This window comes from Haliotis asinina, chromosome 12 (assembly GCF_037392515.1).
Source record: "Haliotis asinina isolate JCU_RB_2024 chromosome 12, JCU_Hal_asi_v2, whole genome shotgun sequence".
NCBI lineage: Eukaryota > Metazoa > Mollusca > Gastropoda > Lepetellida > Haliotidae > Haliotis > Haliotis asinina.
In genome coordinates, this window is record NC_090291.1 from 21,501,255 (window position 1) to 21,519,123 (window position 17,869).

General features: G+C 42.9%; 2 protein-coding genes across 2 annotated transcripts in view; both read right to left on the minus strand.

Annotated features, from left to right (window-relative positions):
• LOC137257430 (large ribosomal subunit protein eL14-like) overlaps window positions 1–17,869 on the minus strand; it is a 125,361-nt gene that overhangs the window by 47,106 nt on the left and 60,386 nt on the right. The window lies entirely within an intron of this gene.
• The window catches only part of LOC137257880 (sodium- and chloride-dependent transporter XTRP3-like), a 34,584-nt gene that overhangs the window by 10,494 nt on the left and 6,221 nt on the right, over window positions 1–17,869 (minus strand). Inside the window, exons 3-4 of the mRNA XM_067795370.1 lie at window positions 8,745–8,855; window positions 1,331–1,572 (exon numbers count right to left, since the gene is read on the minus strand). Of these exons, the coding sequence (XP_067651471.1) occupies window positions 1,331–1,572; window positions 8,745–8,855 (353 nt within the window). The remainder of the gene's footprint in view (window positions 1–1,330; window positions 1,573–8,744; window positions 8,856–17,869) is intronic.

A 17,869-nucleotide genomic window follows, 5' to 3' on the forward strand; every position in this document is an offset into this window, starting at 1 on the left:
AAATGATAAGACATCAAAAATTGTAAATAACGAAAAGAAATCATAAGTTAGTACAAGAACATGTGCAATATCTGAGGTTTATAAATTAATGTCATATAACATGTTTTTTTATTAACACATTAAGGCAATCAGTCTGTATAAAAATTTAAAGGCATTTAATAATTGACCAATATAAAATCACTGATATTGAACAAAACAGTAAAATTACATTTGACATGCTTGAAGATAACAGTGTTATACAGATACACTTATCCACACATGAAAAGGTGGTAATAAAATTTCTGTTGGTATTTTTCAGTTCACCAAGTAAAACAGATTTGGCCCCATAAATATCTAATTTCACTCTCTTTTTGGTTGTTATGTTTCCCAAAATCCTCTAAAGAACCCCTTAAGGCATGGTCTTGTAGCAGTGGAAGGACTGAACTCAAAGAAGGATAAATGCCACAATTAACATTATTCATTAAAATTAGATGCCTCCCTCCAGCCAAATCTGGCAGTCTAAAATCTGCAGTGCTAAAGCCTTATATGAAGCAATATCTTGATATCCTAAGGTTCTGAATTTCGGGTCCTCAGGGTCTCTTTTTAAATTTAAATGGGTTTGTTTTTTACTGTCAAAATTATATATCTTCAGAAACTAAGTGTTATTCTATGTAAACCCTTGCCAGGTTTTGACTGTCCAATCAAAACATTTGTTTTTGTGCCAAGACAATGTCAGTAGATAGAACAGCTACCCTGTCAGCTTGTGATTGGGTGATCTGAAAGGCTTTATGTAATTTTTCCCATTGGGACAAACTGCATATTCTCATGCCTATTCTGCATGAATTAGTCCATTACTTGCATTCTGAACAATCCACATGTTTGTACAGAGAAAGACCACTTAAGGTCCTGGAGTACAATACCTGGCCTTCAGCAACACATGCTTGCCACAAAAGGCAACTATGCTAGTCGCAAGAGGCGACTAACGGGATCGGGTGCTCAGACTCGCTGACATGGTTGACACAGGTCATCGGTTCCCATTTGCGCAGATTGATGTTCATGCTGTTGATCACTGGATTGTCTGGTCCAGACTCGATTATTTACAGACCACTGCCATATAGCTGGAATATTGCTGAGTGCGGGCGTAAAACTAAACTCACTCACTCACTCACTTGTACAATACAGACTAAGTGTAGGACTGAGATGGCTGACCTGGATACCCGGGATGGGTGGGTAAAGAGTTGGACCATCCATCACATTACCTGGACTCGCTTTGATCATGTGACAAATAAATTAAGAATTAATTGAATGTCCCGGTAAACAACGGGGAACTATCCCTGGTTACAATACTCACTGGCTGATGCAGTTCTCATACATCAGAGTGGCCTTGAACCCAAGGATGGAGAAGATGACTGTGCACGCAAAGATGGCAGTGAACCAGTTGCAGAGGGAGACAATTATTGCATCCCTTTCACAGTTGTTTTTCCTGGGGTTGTAGCTGGAAAAGGCAATAAGGCCACCAAATGCCAGGCCAAAGGAGTAGAAGATCTGGGTAGCTGCATCCAGCCAGCATTGTGGATCTTTTAAACTCTCCATCTGATAAAAAACAAAAAGTTCCATATATTTACAGATAGCTTGTCATGTTTAGGTATACTCATTTACATTAAAAACTCAGCACTGAATCCCACAATGGAAGAAGTGTGGTCACTATGGTGGAAACAGATGTATACCGAACCATGCATGTGTACACATACACACCACTGGTCAACAAGTGTTGACTTGCATGGTCTGCAGTTGGTTCACCTCCTGGTGTCACACAGCTCATCCCAAACATGTTTCAGTGGATTCCATCTGAGGACCAGGAAGCCATGTACATGACGTCCACACTGTCATTATCCAAGCTTAAGTAAGGCATGTTTCATGTTGAAATGTCAGTCCCAAACGTGATACTGTACAAGATGTGCACCAAACCATTACAGCACACCTTCCAAATCTGTCAACCTCAAAAACCCAACGCTGTGTGTGACAGTCCCCACTCCTGTCTTGTGTCAGGATGGATCCTAATGGTATATAGTCACACTCTATCTCTGAACAACTCTTTTCTAGAGGTGGCTGCTATGATAAATTTGTGGCAGAGATGAAGTAGCCTGAACCTGATTTGCAATGTATAACTCAATGAGACATCAAACATGGTGGCACACTGCTTTGGTCAATCTGAAACTTTGGCCATGTGTTTCTCATAGGTCCACAGACAGTTTATTTTCTGAAGAACTGAGCCCTTGGTTCAGGGAACTTCTGCAACACATCGTCCAGCATTATGCCTATTCATGGTATGATCACACACTGCTCATTTGGGAGTTGCGACACTTGTTTTTCCAAGGAACTAGCACTTTTGATGCATTTTCCTGTTTATCAAGGAGTCATGCTGCTTAAGAACAATGAAATATTTACTACACATTCATGCACAAGATGTTTGAATAGACTTGTGTCTGCATAATCACCCAATGTGGGCTGTGGACAAAAGTGAAGCCATGGGGTGCAATGTTTTATGAGCTATTGGATGGGTGACCACGTTGGCAGCTTAACTCCTGAAAGTTTCTTGGACTTCACACTGCCTGCCCTACAACGAAGTTCTGCCTGACAACCAAGCACATGTGATACATGTGATTTCAACTTTCAAACGAGTGAGTTTGTTAAAAATTGCGTATGTTCACCCAGCACAAAATGGGTACCTGGTGAAATAAGTTGTGAGACTATTAGCCTTTAGCGCCTAACAGGCCGCATGGGTTACCTGAGGTAATAATGATCAGATTGTGCGCTTTGAGCAGGATATTTAGCCTGGAAATGGCACATTATAAATATTCTCTCAATATCATATTGTGTTAACACAAACTTGAAAAGTGGTCAAAATGTCATGGTCACTTTGAAAATAGGGTCAATGTCACCAAAATTGACACTACTTCTTCACCATGCCACAGCACAGGCCATAAGCACCCATGACAGAAGCATGTGCTTGAATCCATCAGAAGTGTTGCTGCTGTCTTCAGGTGTCTCCCTCTGTCATTCACAGACTGAGGGACAGATTTCAGGCCACTGGTAGAGTACAGGACTCACCTTGCTGTGGACGACCCAGAATAACATGAAGGGCAGATGTATTTTGCACCAAGCCCTTCAGAACTGCAAATCTAATGCCAGTGCTGTGTTCACAGATGTACATTTTTCATAGAAAACTAATGAAGAAAGATTTTGGATGATAAATAGAATCTCATCACTGTGTCTACTGATATCAGTTATATAAACACTCATTGATAAAGGTAAAAATATCCTTGGCAAACCTCAGATATTTGCCACTTTATCAGCTCATGTTGATATATTTGATATCAGTAGACACTTGGGTGAGATTCTCTATATATTCAGAGACTAAGCATTAGTCTATCGGTAAGTTGCAGCAAGATGTATGGGAAGTCTGTCTTCAACATGCACTGTAGACTGTTGTGTTTGAGTGTTTGAATCAAACATGGTGCTGATGTGTTTCAGCAACCTGGTTTTTCACTGTTTCGCTGACATTGTTTCATTTCACTCAAACTCACACAAATATTAAATCATTTGCCTCACAACATGTCCTAACATGTTGCTTAAAGTGCCAAATAAGCACACAAAAAGTTTCATTCACCTTAGAGTATCAATGACCTTACAGCATTTAAGTTATATATGACTATCAAATTTTAGGGTGTTCCTCATTGTTTGTAGTACATAAGAAATTACTACATACTTGTGCAAATATTTCACGGTGCAAAATACCACTCGCAGTCAGATGAACAGGAACAACAATGGTTTGGTTTGTGGAATATGGACTTGTCCGCCATAAATGTTACCAAGTACATATCTGTATTTTCACTTGTTTAGGGTACAGTTCTGTTCACAGAAACACACTTGGGGTACATATCTGTAGTATCTGTGCTGAAAAGAACCTCTTCAGCCAAACTATAGCACAACAGACAATACTGAAGATTGCAGACTGTAAACACAAGACCTGGGTTATCTGGAGGGGGCTCCAGGCCACACACAAGCGTAATGGATATGTAACCAAACACTGGACAGACTGTTACACATGTGGAGTCCAGACAGGGTCAGGTTCCGCTGGTCCACTGCTGGTTCCCAGACACCTCACTGGGTTACTGGGCTATACACAGTACAGCAGGACCAAATACAAGTTAAGGTGTGTCTTTCATCAGAGTTTTCAATGGAGGGGGACACAAACACATTGAGGTGTGTTTTTTTCCAGAGCTTTCAATAGATGGGGGAACATATACAGGTTGAGGTGTGTCTTGGATCAGAGTTTTAATGGAAGGGCCACAAACAGGTTGAGGTGTGTCTTTAATCAGAGTTTTTAATTCAGGGGGACACAAACAGATTTAGGTGTGTCTTTGAGCAAAGTTTTCAATGTAGGGGGTTGGGTGGGGTGGAACACATACAGGTTGTCTTGACAAACAGGTTGAGGTGTGTCTTGACAAACAGGTTTAGGTGTGTTTTTGATCAGGAATTTTAATTGAGGTGGACACAAACAGGTTGAGGTGTGTTTTGACTAACAGTTTTAGGTGTGTCTTTGATCATGGTTTTCAATAGAGGGGGACACAAACAGGTTGAGGTGACACTTCAATTCCAGATGTCACTTGTCATTAGAATATTCAAAAATTCCATTCTGAACTAATAGAACTCCTTTCCAAGATTCATAATGATTTCTACAACAATTGAAAAGGCCAGGAGTAATTTTAAACAGTAGGATAAGCTAAGGCGCTCTTCATCATTGATATATGACAAAACATTTAGTGTAAACACTCTTTTAAGTGGGGAACATTTTTCCAGACACCACTGCCTGTGTATGCCACATTCCTTACAACCCCCAGAAAGCCAACTCTCTGTGACATTAGCCATGTTTATTACATTCCTGACAGGCTGTGGCCATTAAAACACCCTGTCACAACTTCCACTCAGACATGTTTCACTCCACACGGATATATATGTTCAGAATAGATCTGTCACCTAGAGGAATGTTTGGACATCTATGCTGCCATTTGTTGACATAGACTTCTTTCAAGCAAAAACAATAAAAATGTCATGTACAATCATAATACAAGTTTCATTCTATTTAAGAAAGATCTTTTTCCTAGCGCTGAAAGATACAATGACACACAGAGACACATAGAGAGATCAAGAAAGAGACATGAGAGATAAAAAGAGGTAGAGAGAGAGAGAGGGAAAGAGAGAAAGATAGAGATTTTCTTCCCTCATGGGTTTGCTACACTGGCTTCATGATTTGTAGAGAAGTATCCTGTTTATATTTTAAGCAGTGATCCTGAATTACAATACGTCATATTATAAATGCTCGTAAACTTTTCTCATATCATTCAGATACTTTCAACATTGATAAATTATATCATAATGTTGGAATTAAAGTATCCCTCCTGATGTGTTACTGATAATCAAATTGTTACAAAGGTGTCTTGATCTGATAAGGATTAAGATTAACATATAGCACAATATATATATGCTGGGTGATGAAGCACTCGGTTGGGCATTTAGACTGAGTTGAGCAGGGTATTTTATGGCCTGAACCTACTGCTGTAGGTTTCAAAGAGACTGATGTTGTTTTGGTGCACACAGAAGAATGTGTTAGTATTTTAGGAACAACACATATATCCTTATTCCAGGTTCTGCTGTCACATGCTAGGATCTTCTCAGTAGGAAGCAAGCCATGTTCCAAACCTAAAAAACACCAGCATCAACAGACCTGCACTTCTTGCATAGTCGACATGTCTAGCACACACAGAGAGATATCCATAGATTAGCTGCTTGTCACCAGTGTTTTGTATATCAGTCTGGCTGGAAATACATACGTCCATATTTTTACAGTATGTGAAGAAACACTTGATGACCTTCTATTCTCTTCTCCAACAGTCATTGTGCTCTTGCTGCTTGCTTCTGGAGGACAAGCATTCTGGCTGGGAGACAAGTTCCAAAACGCCCAGGACCAGATGGTCAAGCCATGGCTGGTTCCTTTTCTCTAAACTGTCATCAAGAATTGTCTAGTGTTGACAGAAAATGGAGTCATGTCTAGGCTAATGGAACATTCTTGTTTGGACTGGTTTGCAAATCCACTTGAAAAATATGCTGACTAATTGAACAAGTAAAGTCAACAAAATAGATATGGTGTCCCACATGGCACACATGCTGATCAGTGGTCCTACTGACACTAGTGGCTAAATCTGACCATGGATCTCACTAGGGAGACAACAAGAAGTACTAGTGGCTAAATCTCATCAAGGATCTCACCAAAGAGACATCAAGAGGTACTAGTGGCTAAATCTGATCAAGGATCTCACCAGAGAGACAACAAAAAGTACTAGTGGCTAAATCTAACTAAGGATCTCATCAGAGAGACAACAAGGGGTACTAGCGGCTAAATCTGGCCATTGAGCTCACTAGGGAGACAACAAGGGCTACTAGTGGCTAAATCTGATCAAGGATCTCACCAGAGAGGCAACAAAGGGTACTAGCGGCTAAGTTTATCCAAGGATCTCATCTGGGAGACAACAAGGGGTACTAGTGGCTAAATCTAACTAAGGATCTCACTAGGGAGACAACCAGGGGTAGTAGTGGCTAAATCCGACCAAGGATCTCACTAGGGAGACAAAAGGGGTACTAGTGGCTAAATCCGACCAAGGATCTCACTAGGGAGACAAAAAGGGGTACTAGTGGCTAAATCCGACCAAGGATCTCACTAGGGAGACAAAAAGGGGTACTAGTGGCTAAATCCGACCAAGGATCTCACTAGGGAGACAAAAAGGGGTACTAGTGGCTAAATCCGACCAAGGATCTCACTAGGGAGACAAAAAGGGGTACTAGTGGCTAAATCTGACCAAGGATCTCACTAGGGAGACAAAAAGGGGTACTAGTGGCTAAATCTGTCCATTGAGCTCACTAGGGAGACAAAAAGGGGTACTAGTGGCTAAATCTGAACAAGGATCTCACCAGGGAGACAACAAAGGGTACTAGTGGCTAAATCTGACCTAAGATCTCACCAGGGAGACAACAAGGGCTACTGGGGTCTAAATCTGACCAAGGATCTCACTAGGGAGACAAGGGGTACTGGTGGCTAAATCTGACCAAGGATCTCACCAGGGAGACAACAAGGAGAACTAGAGGCTAAATCTGACCTAGGATCTCACCAGGGAGACAACAAGGGCTACTGGGGTCTAAATCTGACCAAGGATCTCACTAGGGAGACAAGGGGTACTAGTGGCTAAATCTGACCAAGGATCTCACCAAAGAGACAACAAGGAGAACTAGAGGCTAAATCTGACCATGGATCTCACCAGGGAGACAACAAGGGCTACTAGTGGCTAAATGTATCCAAGGACATCACCAAGGGAGACACAAAGGGGTACTAGTGGCTAAATCTGAAGTAGGATCTCACCAGGGAGACAACAAGGGGTACTAGTGGCTAAATCTGACCTAGGATCTCACCTGGGAGACAACAAGGAGAACTAGTGGCTAAATCTGAACAAGGATCTTACCAGGGAGACAACCAGGGGTACTCGTGGCTAAATGTATCCAAGGATCTCACCAAAGAGACAACAAGAAGTACTAGTGGCTAAATCTGATCATGAATCTCACCAGGGAAACAACAAGGGGTACTAGTGGCTACATCTGATCAAGGATCTCACCAGGAAGACAACAAGAAGTACTAGTGGCTAAATCTGACGTAGGATCTCACCAGGGAGACAACAAGGGGTACTAGTGGCTAAATCTATCCAACGATCTCACAAGGGAGACAACAAGGAGAACTAGAGGCTAAATCTGACCATGGATCTCACCAGGGAGACAACAAGGAGAACTAGTGGCTAAATGTATCCAAGGACATCACTAGGGAGACAACAAGGGCTACTAGTGGCAAAATCTGAAGTAGGATCTCACCAGGGAGACAACAAAGGCTACTAGTGGCTAAATCTGACCAAGGATCCTTCCAGGGATACAACCAGGAGTACTCGTGGCTAAATGTATCCAAGGATCTCACCAAAGAGACAACAAGGGGTACTAGTGTCTAAATCTGATCATGAATCTCACCAGGGAGACAACAAGGGGTACTAGTGGCTAAATCTGATCAAGGATCTCACCAGGAAGACAACAAGAAGTACTAGTGGCTAAATCTAACCATGGATCTCATCAGAGAGACAACAAAGGGTACTAGCGGCTAAGTTTATCCAAGGATCTCATCTGGGAGACAACAAGGCGTACTAGTGGCTAAATCTAACAAAGGATCTCACCAACTCACTTTATCATTATACAAAGTGATCTTAGTGCTAAGGTGACCGTAACTCGCATACCTTAACATAATCCTATGACTGTATTAGCACTAAGGTGACCGTAACTCGCATACCTTAACATAATCCTATGACTGTATTAGCACTAAGGTTGTTTTGTATAACAGCACCCTGGGAGACAACAAGGGGTAGTTAAAATACAGTTAACATATAATGTATAGCCTTTCTACAAAATGGCAGGAGTTGCTATGAAGCCGTTTTCACAATGGCTGATTTCTTGATAATCTGGTATTTGTCAAGTTAAACAAAGGAATGTTGTTATGGTGACAAGCATCTTAACAGCTGCACTTCTGACAAAGCCTGAGAAAAACCATGCCACACACTGGATTAGGTTACTGATATACATCTCAACAAATACAAAGCTGAGAGGTTTAACAATGTTACCCTTGGAGTAAACATGTGAAGTAATCCATCAGTTGCTCCTCTCAGAGTTATCCCCCTTCCGAAGAAGATGACAAGCACCGCATAGGGAAATATTGCTGTGAAATACACGACCTGGAACACACAACATAGGCAAACATTTATCAGAAGTTCACCAGTAGATGTTAGTCTGTATAAAAGATTGACCTATTACAGGGAAATACATGACTTACAGCAGACTGCATAGGGAAAATTATTGCAGGGAAATACACCAAGTAAAACATTGCTGGGATAGATGCTGCCTAACATACATGACATTTTGGAATATTGTTGAGAAATACACTACCTTAAGTACCAGTACATTGGCACATGTTTCTGGGAGGTATAGGACTGCAAGGTAGTACCCATATACTTCTCTATGGTTTTTTTTCTCAGATGTTACACACTGCATATTACTGTTTGTTTTCTGGAATATCTCGTTACAAACATTTAACAAGCATTGTTACTTTTTGTAGTGTTTCCCAAAATTGTACAGATAAAAGTTGATGTCAGAATGTAATGAACCTTGGCACAAAACATTTTCAGGGTGAGCCTATCAAACTTGAACTGCCAAGTACATTTGAAAATTAATAAACATTCATCCATTATATATTATATATTATATATTATATATCATATATTATCATCTACTAGAGTATGTTGTCGGTGCCAAAAATCAGTCTAATAAACTTGGTATCCAAATCTGATAACTATGCAAATTTCACCAACCCATTAACTACTTTCACAAAAATCCATGCACATCATGTGCATATCAAAACGTTAACATGTGATTGATGACATGACCGCACTCTTACATTTTGGGAGTCCTTAGTTTGAAAAACAAGAAACAGAACTTCGTTCAAATGAAATACAGCTGCTGGGGCAGGAGTGAAAACACTTCCATGAAAACCCTTCTGTTGTTCTTTTTAGACAGAAAGATCCTATGTTATATTTGCATTACAATAGCGACTAGTCACAACTGTAAGTTGCTGTCATGAACAACCTTCACCTTGGTGTACTGCTAAGTATTCTTACGTGAATGCTCGATTTTCCTCCAATAAATAATATGGAATAAAAAGTATGTATTATGCTCACCAAATGCTCGCATAATACACTTTTTGTTATTACTATATGACATTAATGAGATGGAAACACACTTGGTGAATATCTCCATATGTTCTGTACTGAGTGTCAGGAAACTGTAGGTGTTTGCCAGGCTCCCTGAGTTGTCCTGTTTGACAAAACACAGAACTAAGACTGGTAAACAGTTCTTATAGATCTCACTGTTCCTTCTTCACATTTTTCGACCAATCTCATCTTCCTTGAAATCTGTAGTACTGGCATACCTTCAGTTTGCCAATGGCATGCTTTTCTCTTACTGGTACTAAATATTACTTTTTATGAACAAGTGTGCAAGGATGTTTCTTTAAATAGTGCCCGGTATCACACCACACTCTGGTATGAATACTGTGTGTGAGTACTGTCTTTCCATGTTGCTATTCAGTCATTATTTGTAGGTTTTGTCGTCATTAATGTAGAACCAGCTCTCATATAACCAAAGCATCCATACATAACAGGAGCTTGTTTTGGGACATCGAGGACCTACTCATTTTGCAGGGTCACTACAGTTTAACAGGTGCTCGTAGTATGACAAATAGGACCTACTCATCATGCAAGGTCACTACATTTCAACAGGTGCTTGTGGTGGGACATCTAGAACCCACTGTTCATGCAGGGTCACTACATTTTAACAGGTGCTTGTGGTGGGACATCTAGAACCCACTGTTCATGCAGGGTCACTACATTTTAACAGGTGCTTGTGGTGGGACATCTAGAACCCACTGTTCATGCAGGGTCACTACATTTTAACAGGTGCTTGTAGTGTGGCATCTAGGACCTACTCTTCACACAGGGTCACTACATTTCAACAGGTGCTTATGGTGGGACATCTAGAACCTACTGTTTATGAAGGGTCACTACATTTTAACAGGTGCTTGTGGTGGACATCTAGAACCCACTGTTCATGCAGGGTCACTACATTTTAACAGGTGCTTGTAGTGTGGCATCTAGGACCTACTCTTCACACAGGGTCACTACATTTCAACAGGTGCTTATGGTGGGACATCTAGAACCTACTGTTTATGAAGGGTCACTACATTTTAACAGGTGCTTGTGGTGGGACATCTAGAACCTCCTCTTTACACAGGGTCACTACATTTTAACAGGTGCTTGTAGTGGGACATCTAGAACCTACTCATCACACAGGGTCACTACATTTGAACAGGTGCTTGAGGTGGGACATCTAGAACCTACTGTTCATGAAGGGTCACTACATTTTAACAGGTGTTTGTGGTGTGACATCTAGGACCTACTCATCACACAGGGTCACTACATTTCAACAGGTGCTTATGGTGGGACATCTAGGACCTACTCTTCACACAGGGTCACTACATTTCAACAGGTGCTTATGGTGGGACATCTAGAACCTACTGTTTATGAAGGGTCACTACATTTTAACAGGTGCTTGTGGTGGGACATCTAGAACCTCCTCTTTACACAGGGTCACTACATTTTAACAGGTGCTTGTAGTGGGACATCTAGAACCTACTCATCACACAGGGTCACTACATTTGAACAGGTGCTTGTGGTGGGACATCTAGAACCTACTGTTCATGAAGGGTCACTACATTTTAACAGGTGTTTGTGGTGTGACATCTAGGACCTACTCATCACACAGGGTCACTACATTTCAACAGGTGCTTATGGTGGGACATCCTCAACATACTGTTTATGCAGGGTCACTACATTTTAACAGGTGCTTGTAGTGGGACATCTAGAACCTACTCATCACACAGGGTCACTACATTTGAACAGGTGCTTGTGGTGGGACATCTAGAACCTACTGTTCATGAAGGGTCACTACATTTTAACAGGTGTTTGTGGTGTGACATCTAGGACCTACTGTTCATGAAGGGTCACTACATTTTAACAGGTGCTTGTGGTGGGACATCTAGAACCTACTGTTCATGAAGGGTCACTACATTTTAACAGGTGTTTGTGGTGTGACATCTAGGACCTACTGTTCATGAAGGGTCACTACATTTTAACAGGTGCTTGTGGTGTGACATCTAGGACCTACTCATCACACAGGGTCACTACATTTCAACAGGTGCTTATGGTGGGACATCCTCAACCTACTGTTTATGCAGGGTCACTACATTTCAACAGGTGCTTGTGGTGGGACATCTAGAACCTACTGTTCATGCAGGGTCACTACATTTTAACAGCTGCTTGTGGTGGGACATCTAGGACCTACTCTTCACACAGGGTCACTACATTTCAACAGGTGCTTATGGTGGGACATCCTCAACCTACTGTTTATGCAGGGTCACTACATTTTAACAGGTGCTTGTGGTGGGACATCTAGGACCTACTCTTCACACAGGGTCACTACATTTTAACAGGTGCTTGTGGTGGGACATCTTGGACCTACTCTTCACACAGGGTCACTACATTTTAACAGGTGCTTGTGGTGGGACATCTTGGACCTACTCTTCACACAGGGTCACTACATTTCAACAGCTGCTTGTGGTGGGACATCTAGGACCTACTCTTCACACAGGGTCACTACATTTCAACAGCTGCTTGTGGTGGGACATCTAGGACCTACTCTTCACACAGGGTCACTACATTTTAACAGGTGCTTGTGGTGGGACATCTAGGACCTACTCTTCACACAGGGTCACTACATTTTAACAGGTGCTTATGGTGGGACATCTAGGACCTACTCTTCACACAGGGTCACTACATTTTAACAGGTGCTTATGGTGGGACATCTAGGACCTACTCTTCACACAGGGTCACTACATTTTAACAGGTGCTTGTGGTGGGACATCTAGGACCTACTCCTCACACAGGGTCACTACATTTTAACAGGTGCTTGTGGTGGGACATCTAGGACCTACACTTCACACAGGGTCACTACATTTTAACAGGTGCTTGTAGTGTGGCATCTAGGACCTACTCTTCACACAGGGTCACTACATTTCAACAGGTGCTTATGGTGGGACATCTAGAACCTACTGTTTATGAAGGGTCACTACATTTCAACAGGTGCTTGTGGTGGGACATCTAGAACCCACTGTTCATGCAGGGTCACTACATTTTAACAGGTGCTTGTAGTGTGGCATCTAGGACCTACTCATCACACAGGGTCACTACATTTCAACAGGTGCTTATGGTGGGACATCTAGAACCTACTGTTTATGAAGGGTCACTACATTTTAACAGGTGCTTGTGGTGGGACATCTAGAACCTCCTCTTTACACAGGGTCACTACATTTGAACAGGTGTTTGTGGTGTGACATCTAGGACCTACTCATCACACAGGGTCACTACATTTCAACAGGTGCTTATGGTGGGACATCCTCAACCTACTGTTTATGCAGGGTCACTACATTTTAACAGGTGCTTGTGGTGGGACATCTAGGACCTACTCTTCACACAGGGTCACTACATTTTAACAGGTGCTTGTGGTGGGACATCTAGAACCTACTGTTCATGCAGGGTCACTACATTTTAACAGGTGTTTGTGGTGTGACATCTAGGACCTACTCATCACACAGGATCACTACATTTCAACAGGTGCTTATGGTGGGACATCCTCAACCTACTGTTTATGCAGGGTCACTACATTTTAACAGGTGCTTGTGGTGGGACATCTAGAACCTACTGTTTATGACCTACTCTTCACACAGGGTCACTACATTTTAACAGGTGCTTGTGGTGGGACATCTAGAACCTACTGTTTATGACCTACTCTTCACACAGGGTCACTACATTTTAACAGGTGCTTGTGGTGGGACATCTAGAACCTACTGTTTATGAAGGGTCACTACATTTCAACAGGTGCTTGTGGTGGGACATCTAGGACCTACTCCTCACACAGGGTCACTACATTTCAACAGGTGCTTGTGGTGGGACATCCTCAACCTACTGTTAACAGGTGCTTGTGGTGGGACATCTAGGACCTAGTCTTCACACAGGGTCACTACATTTTAACAGCTGCTTCTGGTGGGACATCTAGGACCTACTCTTCACACAGGGTCACTACATTTTAACAGGTGCTTGTGGTGGGACATCTAGAACCTACTGTTCATGCAGGGTCACTACATTTTAACAGGTGCTTGTGGTGGGACATCTAGGACCTACTCTTCACACAGGGTCACTACATTTCAACAGGTGCTTGTGGTGGGACATCCTCAACCTACTGTTTATGCAGGGTCACTACATTTTAACAGGTGCTTGTGGTGGGACATCTAGGACCTACTCTTCACACAGGGTCACTACATTTTAACAGCTGCTTCTGGTGGGACATCTAGGACCTACTCTTCACACAGGGTCACTACATTTTAACAGGTGCTTATGGTGGGACATCTAGGACCTACTCTTCACACAGGATCACTACATTTTAACAGGTGCTTGTGGTGGGACATCTAGGACCTACTCCTCACACAGGGTCACTACATTTTAACAGGTGCTTGTGGTGGGACATCTAGGACCTACACTTCACACAGGGTCACTACATTTTAACAGGTGCTTGTAGTGTGGCATCTAGGACCTACTCTTCACACAGGGTCACTACATTTCAACAGGTGCTTATGGTGGGACATCTAGAACCTACTGTTTATGAAGGGTCACTACATTTCAACAGGTGCTTGTGGTGGGACATCTAGAACCCACTGTTCATGCAGGGTCACTACATTTTAACAGGTGCTTGTAGTGTGGCATCTAGGACCTACTCATCACACAGGGCCACTACATTTCAACAGGTGCTTATGGTGGGACATCTAGAACCTACTGTTTATGAAGGGTCACTACATTTTAACAGGTGCTTGTGGTGGGACATCTAGAACCTCCTCTTTACACAGGGTCACTACATTTCAACAGGTGTTTGTGGTGTGACATCTAGGACCTACTCATCACACAGGGTCACTACATTTCAACAGGTGCTTATGGTGGGACATCCTCAACCTACTGTTTATGCAGGGTCACTACATTTTAACAGGTGCTTGTGGTGGGACATCTAGAACCTACTGTTCATGCAGGGTCACTACATTTTAACAGGTGTTTGTGGTGTGACATCTAGGACCTACTCATCACACAGGATCACTACATTTCAACAGGTGCTTATGGTGGGACATCCTCAACCTACTGTTTATGCAGGGTCACTACATTTTAACAGGTGCTTGTGGTGGGACATCTAGAACCTACTGTTCATGCAGGGTCACTACATTTTAACAGGTGCTTGTGGTGGGACATCTAGGACCTACTCTTCACACAGGGTCACTACATTTCAACAGGTGCTTGTGGTGGGACATCCTCAACCTACTGTTTATGCAGGGTCACTACATTTTAACAGGTGCTTGTGGTGGGACATCTAGGACCTACTCTTCACACAGGGTCACTACATTTTAACAGCTGCTTCTGGTGGGACATCTAGGACCTACTCTTCACACAGGGTCACTACATTTTAACAGGTGCTTGTGGTGGGACATCTAGAACCTACTGTTTATGAAGGGTCACTACATTTCAACAGGTGCTTGTGGTGGGACATCTAGGACCTACTCCTCACACAGGGTCACTACATTTCAACAGGTGCTTGTGGTGGGACATCCTCAACCTACTGTTTATGCAGGGTCACTACATTTTAACAGGTGCTTGTGGTGGGACATCTAGGACCTAGTCTTCACACAGGGTCACTACATTTTAACAGCTGCTTCTGGTGGGACATCTAGGACCTACTCTTCACACAGGGTCACTACATTTTAACAGGTGCTTGTGGTGGGACATCTAGAACCTACTGTTTATGAAGGGTCACTACATTTTAACAGGTGCTTGTGGTGGGACATCTAGGACCTACTCTTCACACAGGGTCACTACATTTCAACAGGTGCTTGTGGTGGGACATCCTCAACCTACTGTTTATGCAGGGTCACTACATTTTAACAGGTGCTTGTGGTGGGACATCTAGGACCTACTCTTCACACAGGGTCACTACATTTTAACAGGTGCTTATGGTGGGACATCTAGGACCTACTCTTCACACAGGGTCACTACATTTTAACAGGTGCTTATGGTGGGACATCTAGGACCTACTCTTCACACAGGGTCACTACATTTTAACAGGTGCTTGTGGTGGGACATCTAGGACCTACTCCTCACACAGGGTCACTACATTTTAACAGGTGCTTGTGGTGGGACATCTAGGACCTACACTTCACACAGGGTCACTACATTTTAACAGGTGCTTGTAGTGTGGCATCTAGGACCTACTCTTCACACAGGGTCACTACATTTCAACAGGTGCTTATGGTGGGACATCTAGAACCTACTGTTTATGAAGGGTCACTACATTTCAACAGGTGCTTGTGGTGGGACATCTAGAACCCACTGTTCATGCAGGGTCACTACATTTTAACAGGTGCTTGTAGTGTGGCATCTAGGACCTACTCATCACACAGGGTCACTACATTTCAACAGGTGCTTGTGGTGGGACATCTAGAACCTACTGTTTATGAAGGGTCACTACATTTTAACAGGTGCTTGTGGTGGGACATCTAGAACCTCCTCTTTACACAGGGTCACTACATTTTAACAGGTGTTTGTGGTGTGACATCTAGGACCTACTCATCACACAGGGTCACTACATTTTAACAGGTGCTTATGGTGGGACATCCTCAACCTACTGTTTATGCAGGGTCACTACATTTTAACAGGTGCTTGTGGTGGGACATCTAGAACCTACTGTTCATGCAGGGTCACTACATTTCAACAGGTGTTTGTGGTGTGACATCTAGGACCTACTCATCACACAGGATCACTACATTTCAACAGGTGCTTATGGTGGGACATCCTCAACCTACTGTTTATGCAGGGTCACTACATTTTAACAGGTGCTTGTGGTGGGACATCTAGAACCTACTGTTCATGCAGGGTCACTACATTTTAACAGGTGCTTGTGGTGGGACATCTAGGACCTACTCTTCACACAGGGTCACTACATTTCAACAGGTGCTTGTGGTGGGACATCCTCAACCTACTGTTTATGCAGGGTCACTACATGTTAACAGGTGCTTGTGGTGGGACATCTAGGACCTACTCTTCACACAGGGTCACTACATTTTAACAGCTGCTTCTGGTGGGACATCTAGGACCTACTCTTCACACAGGGTCACTACATTTTAACAGGTGCTTGTGGTGGGACATCTAGGACCTACTCTTCACACAGGGTCACAACATTTTAACAGGTGCTTATGGTGGGACATCTAGGACCTACTCTTCACACAGGGTCACTACATTTGAACAGGTGCTTATGGTGGGACATCTAGAACCTACTGTTTATGAAGGGTCACTACATTTTAACAGGTGCTTGTGGTGGGACATCTAGAACCTCCTCTTTACACAGGGTCACTACATTTTAACAGGTGTTTGTGGTGTGACATCTAGGACCTACTCATCACACAGGGTCACTACATTTCAACAGGTGCTTATGGTGGGACATCCTCAACCTACTGTTTATGGAGGGTCACTACATTTTAACAGGTGCTTGTGGTGGGACATCTAGAACCTACTGTTCATGCAGGGTCACTACATTTTAACAGGTGTTTGTGGTGTGACATCTAGGACCTACTCATCACACAGGATCACTACATTTCAACAGGTGCTTATGGTGGGACATCCTCAACCTACTGTTTATGCAGGGTCACTACATTTTAACAGGTGCTTGTGGTGGGACATCTAGAACCTACTGTTCATGCAGGGTCACTACATTTTAACAGGTGCTTGTGGTGGGACATCTAGGACCTACTCTTCACACAGGGTCACTACATTTCAACAGGTGCTTGTGGTGGGACATCGAGGACCTACTGTTTATGCAGGGTCACTACATTTTAACAGGTGCTTGTGGTGGGACATCTAGGACCTACTCTTCACACAGGGTCACTACATTTTAACAGCTGCTTCTGGTGGGACATCTAGGACCTACTCTTCACACAGGGTCACTACATTTTAACAGGTGCTTGTGGTGGGACATCTAGGACCTACTCTTC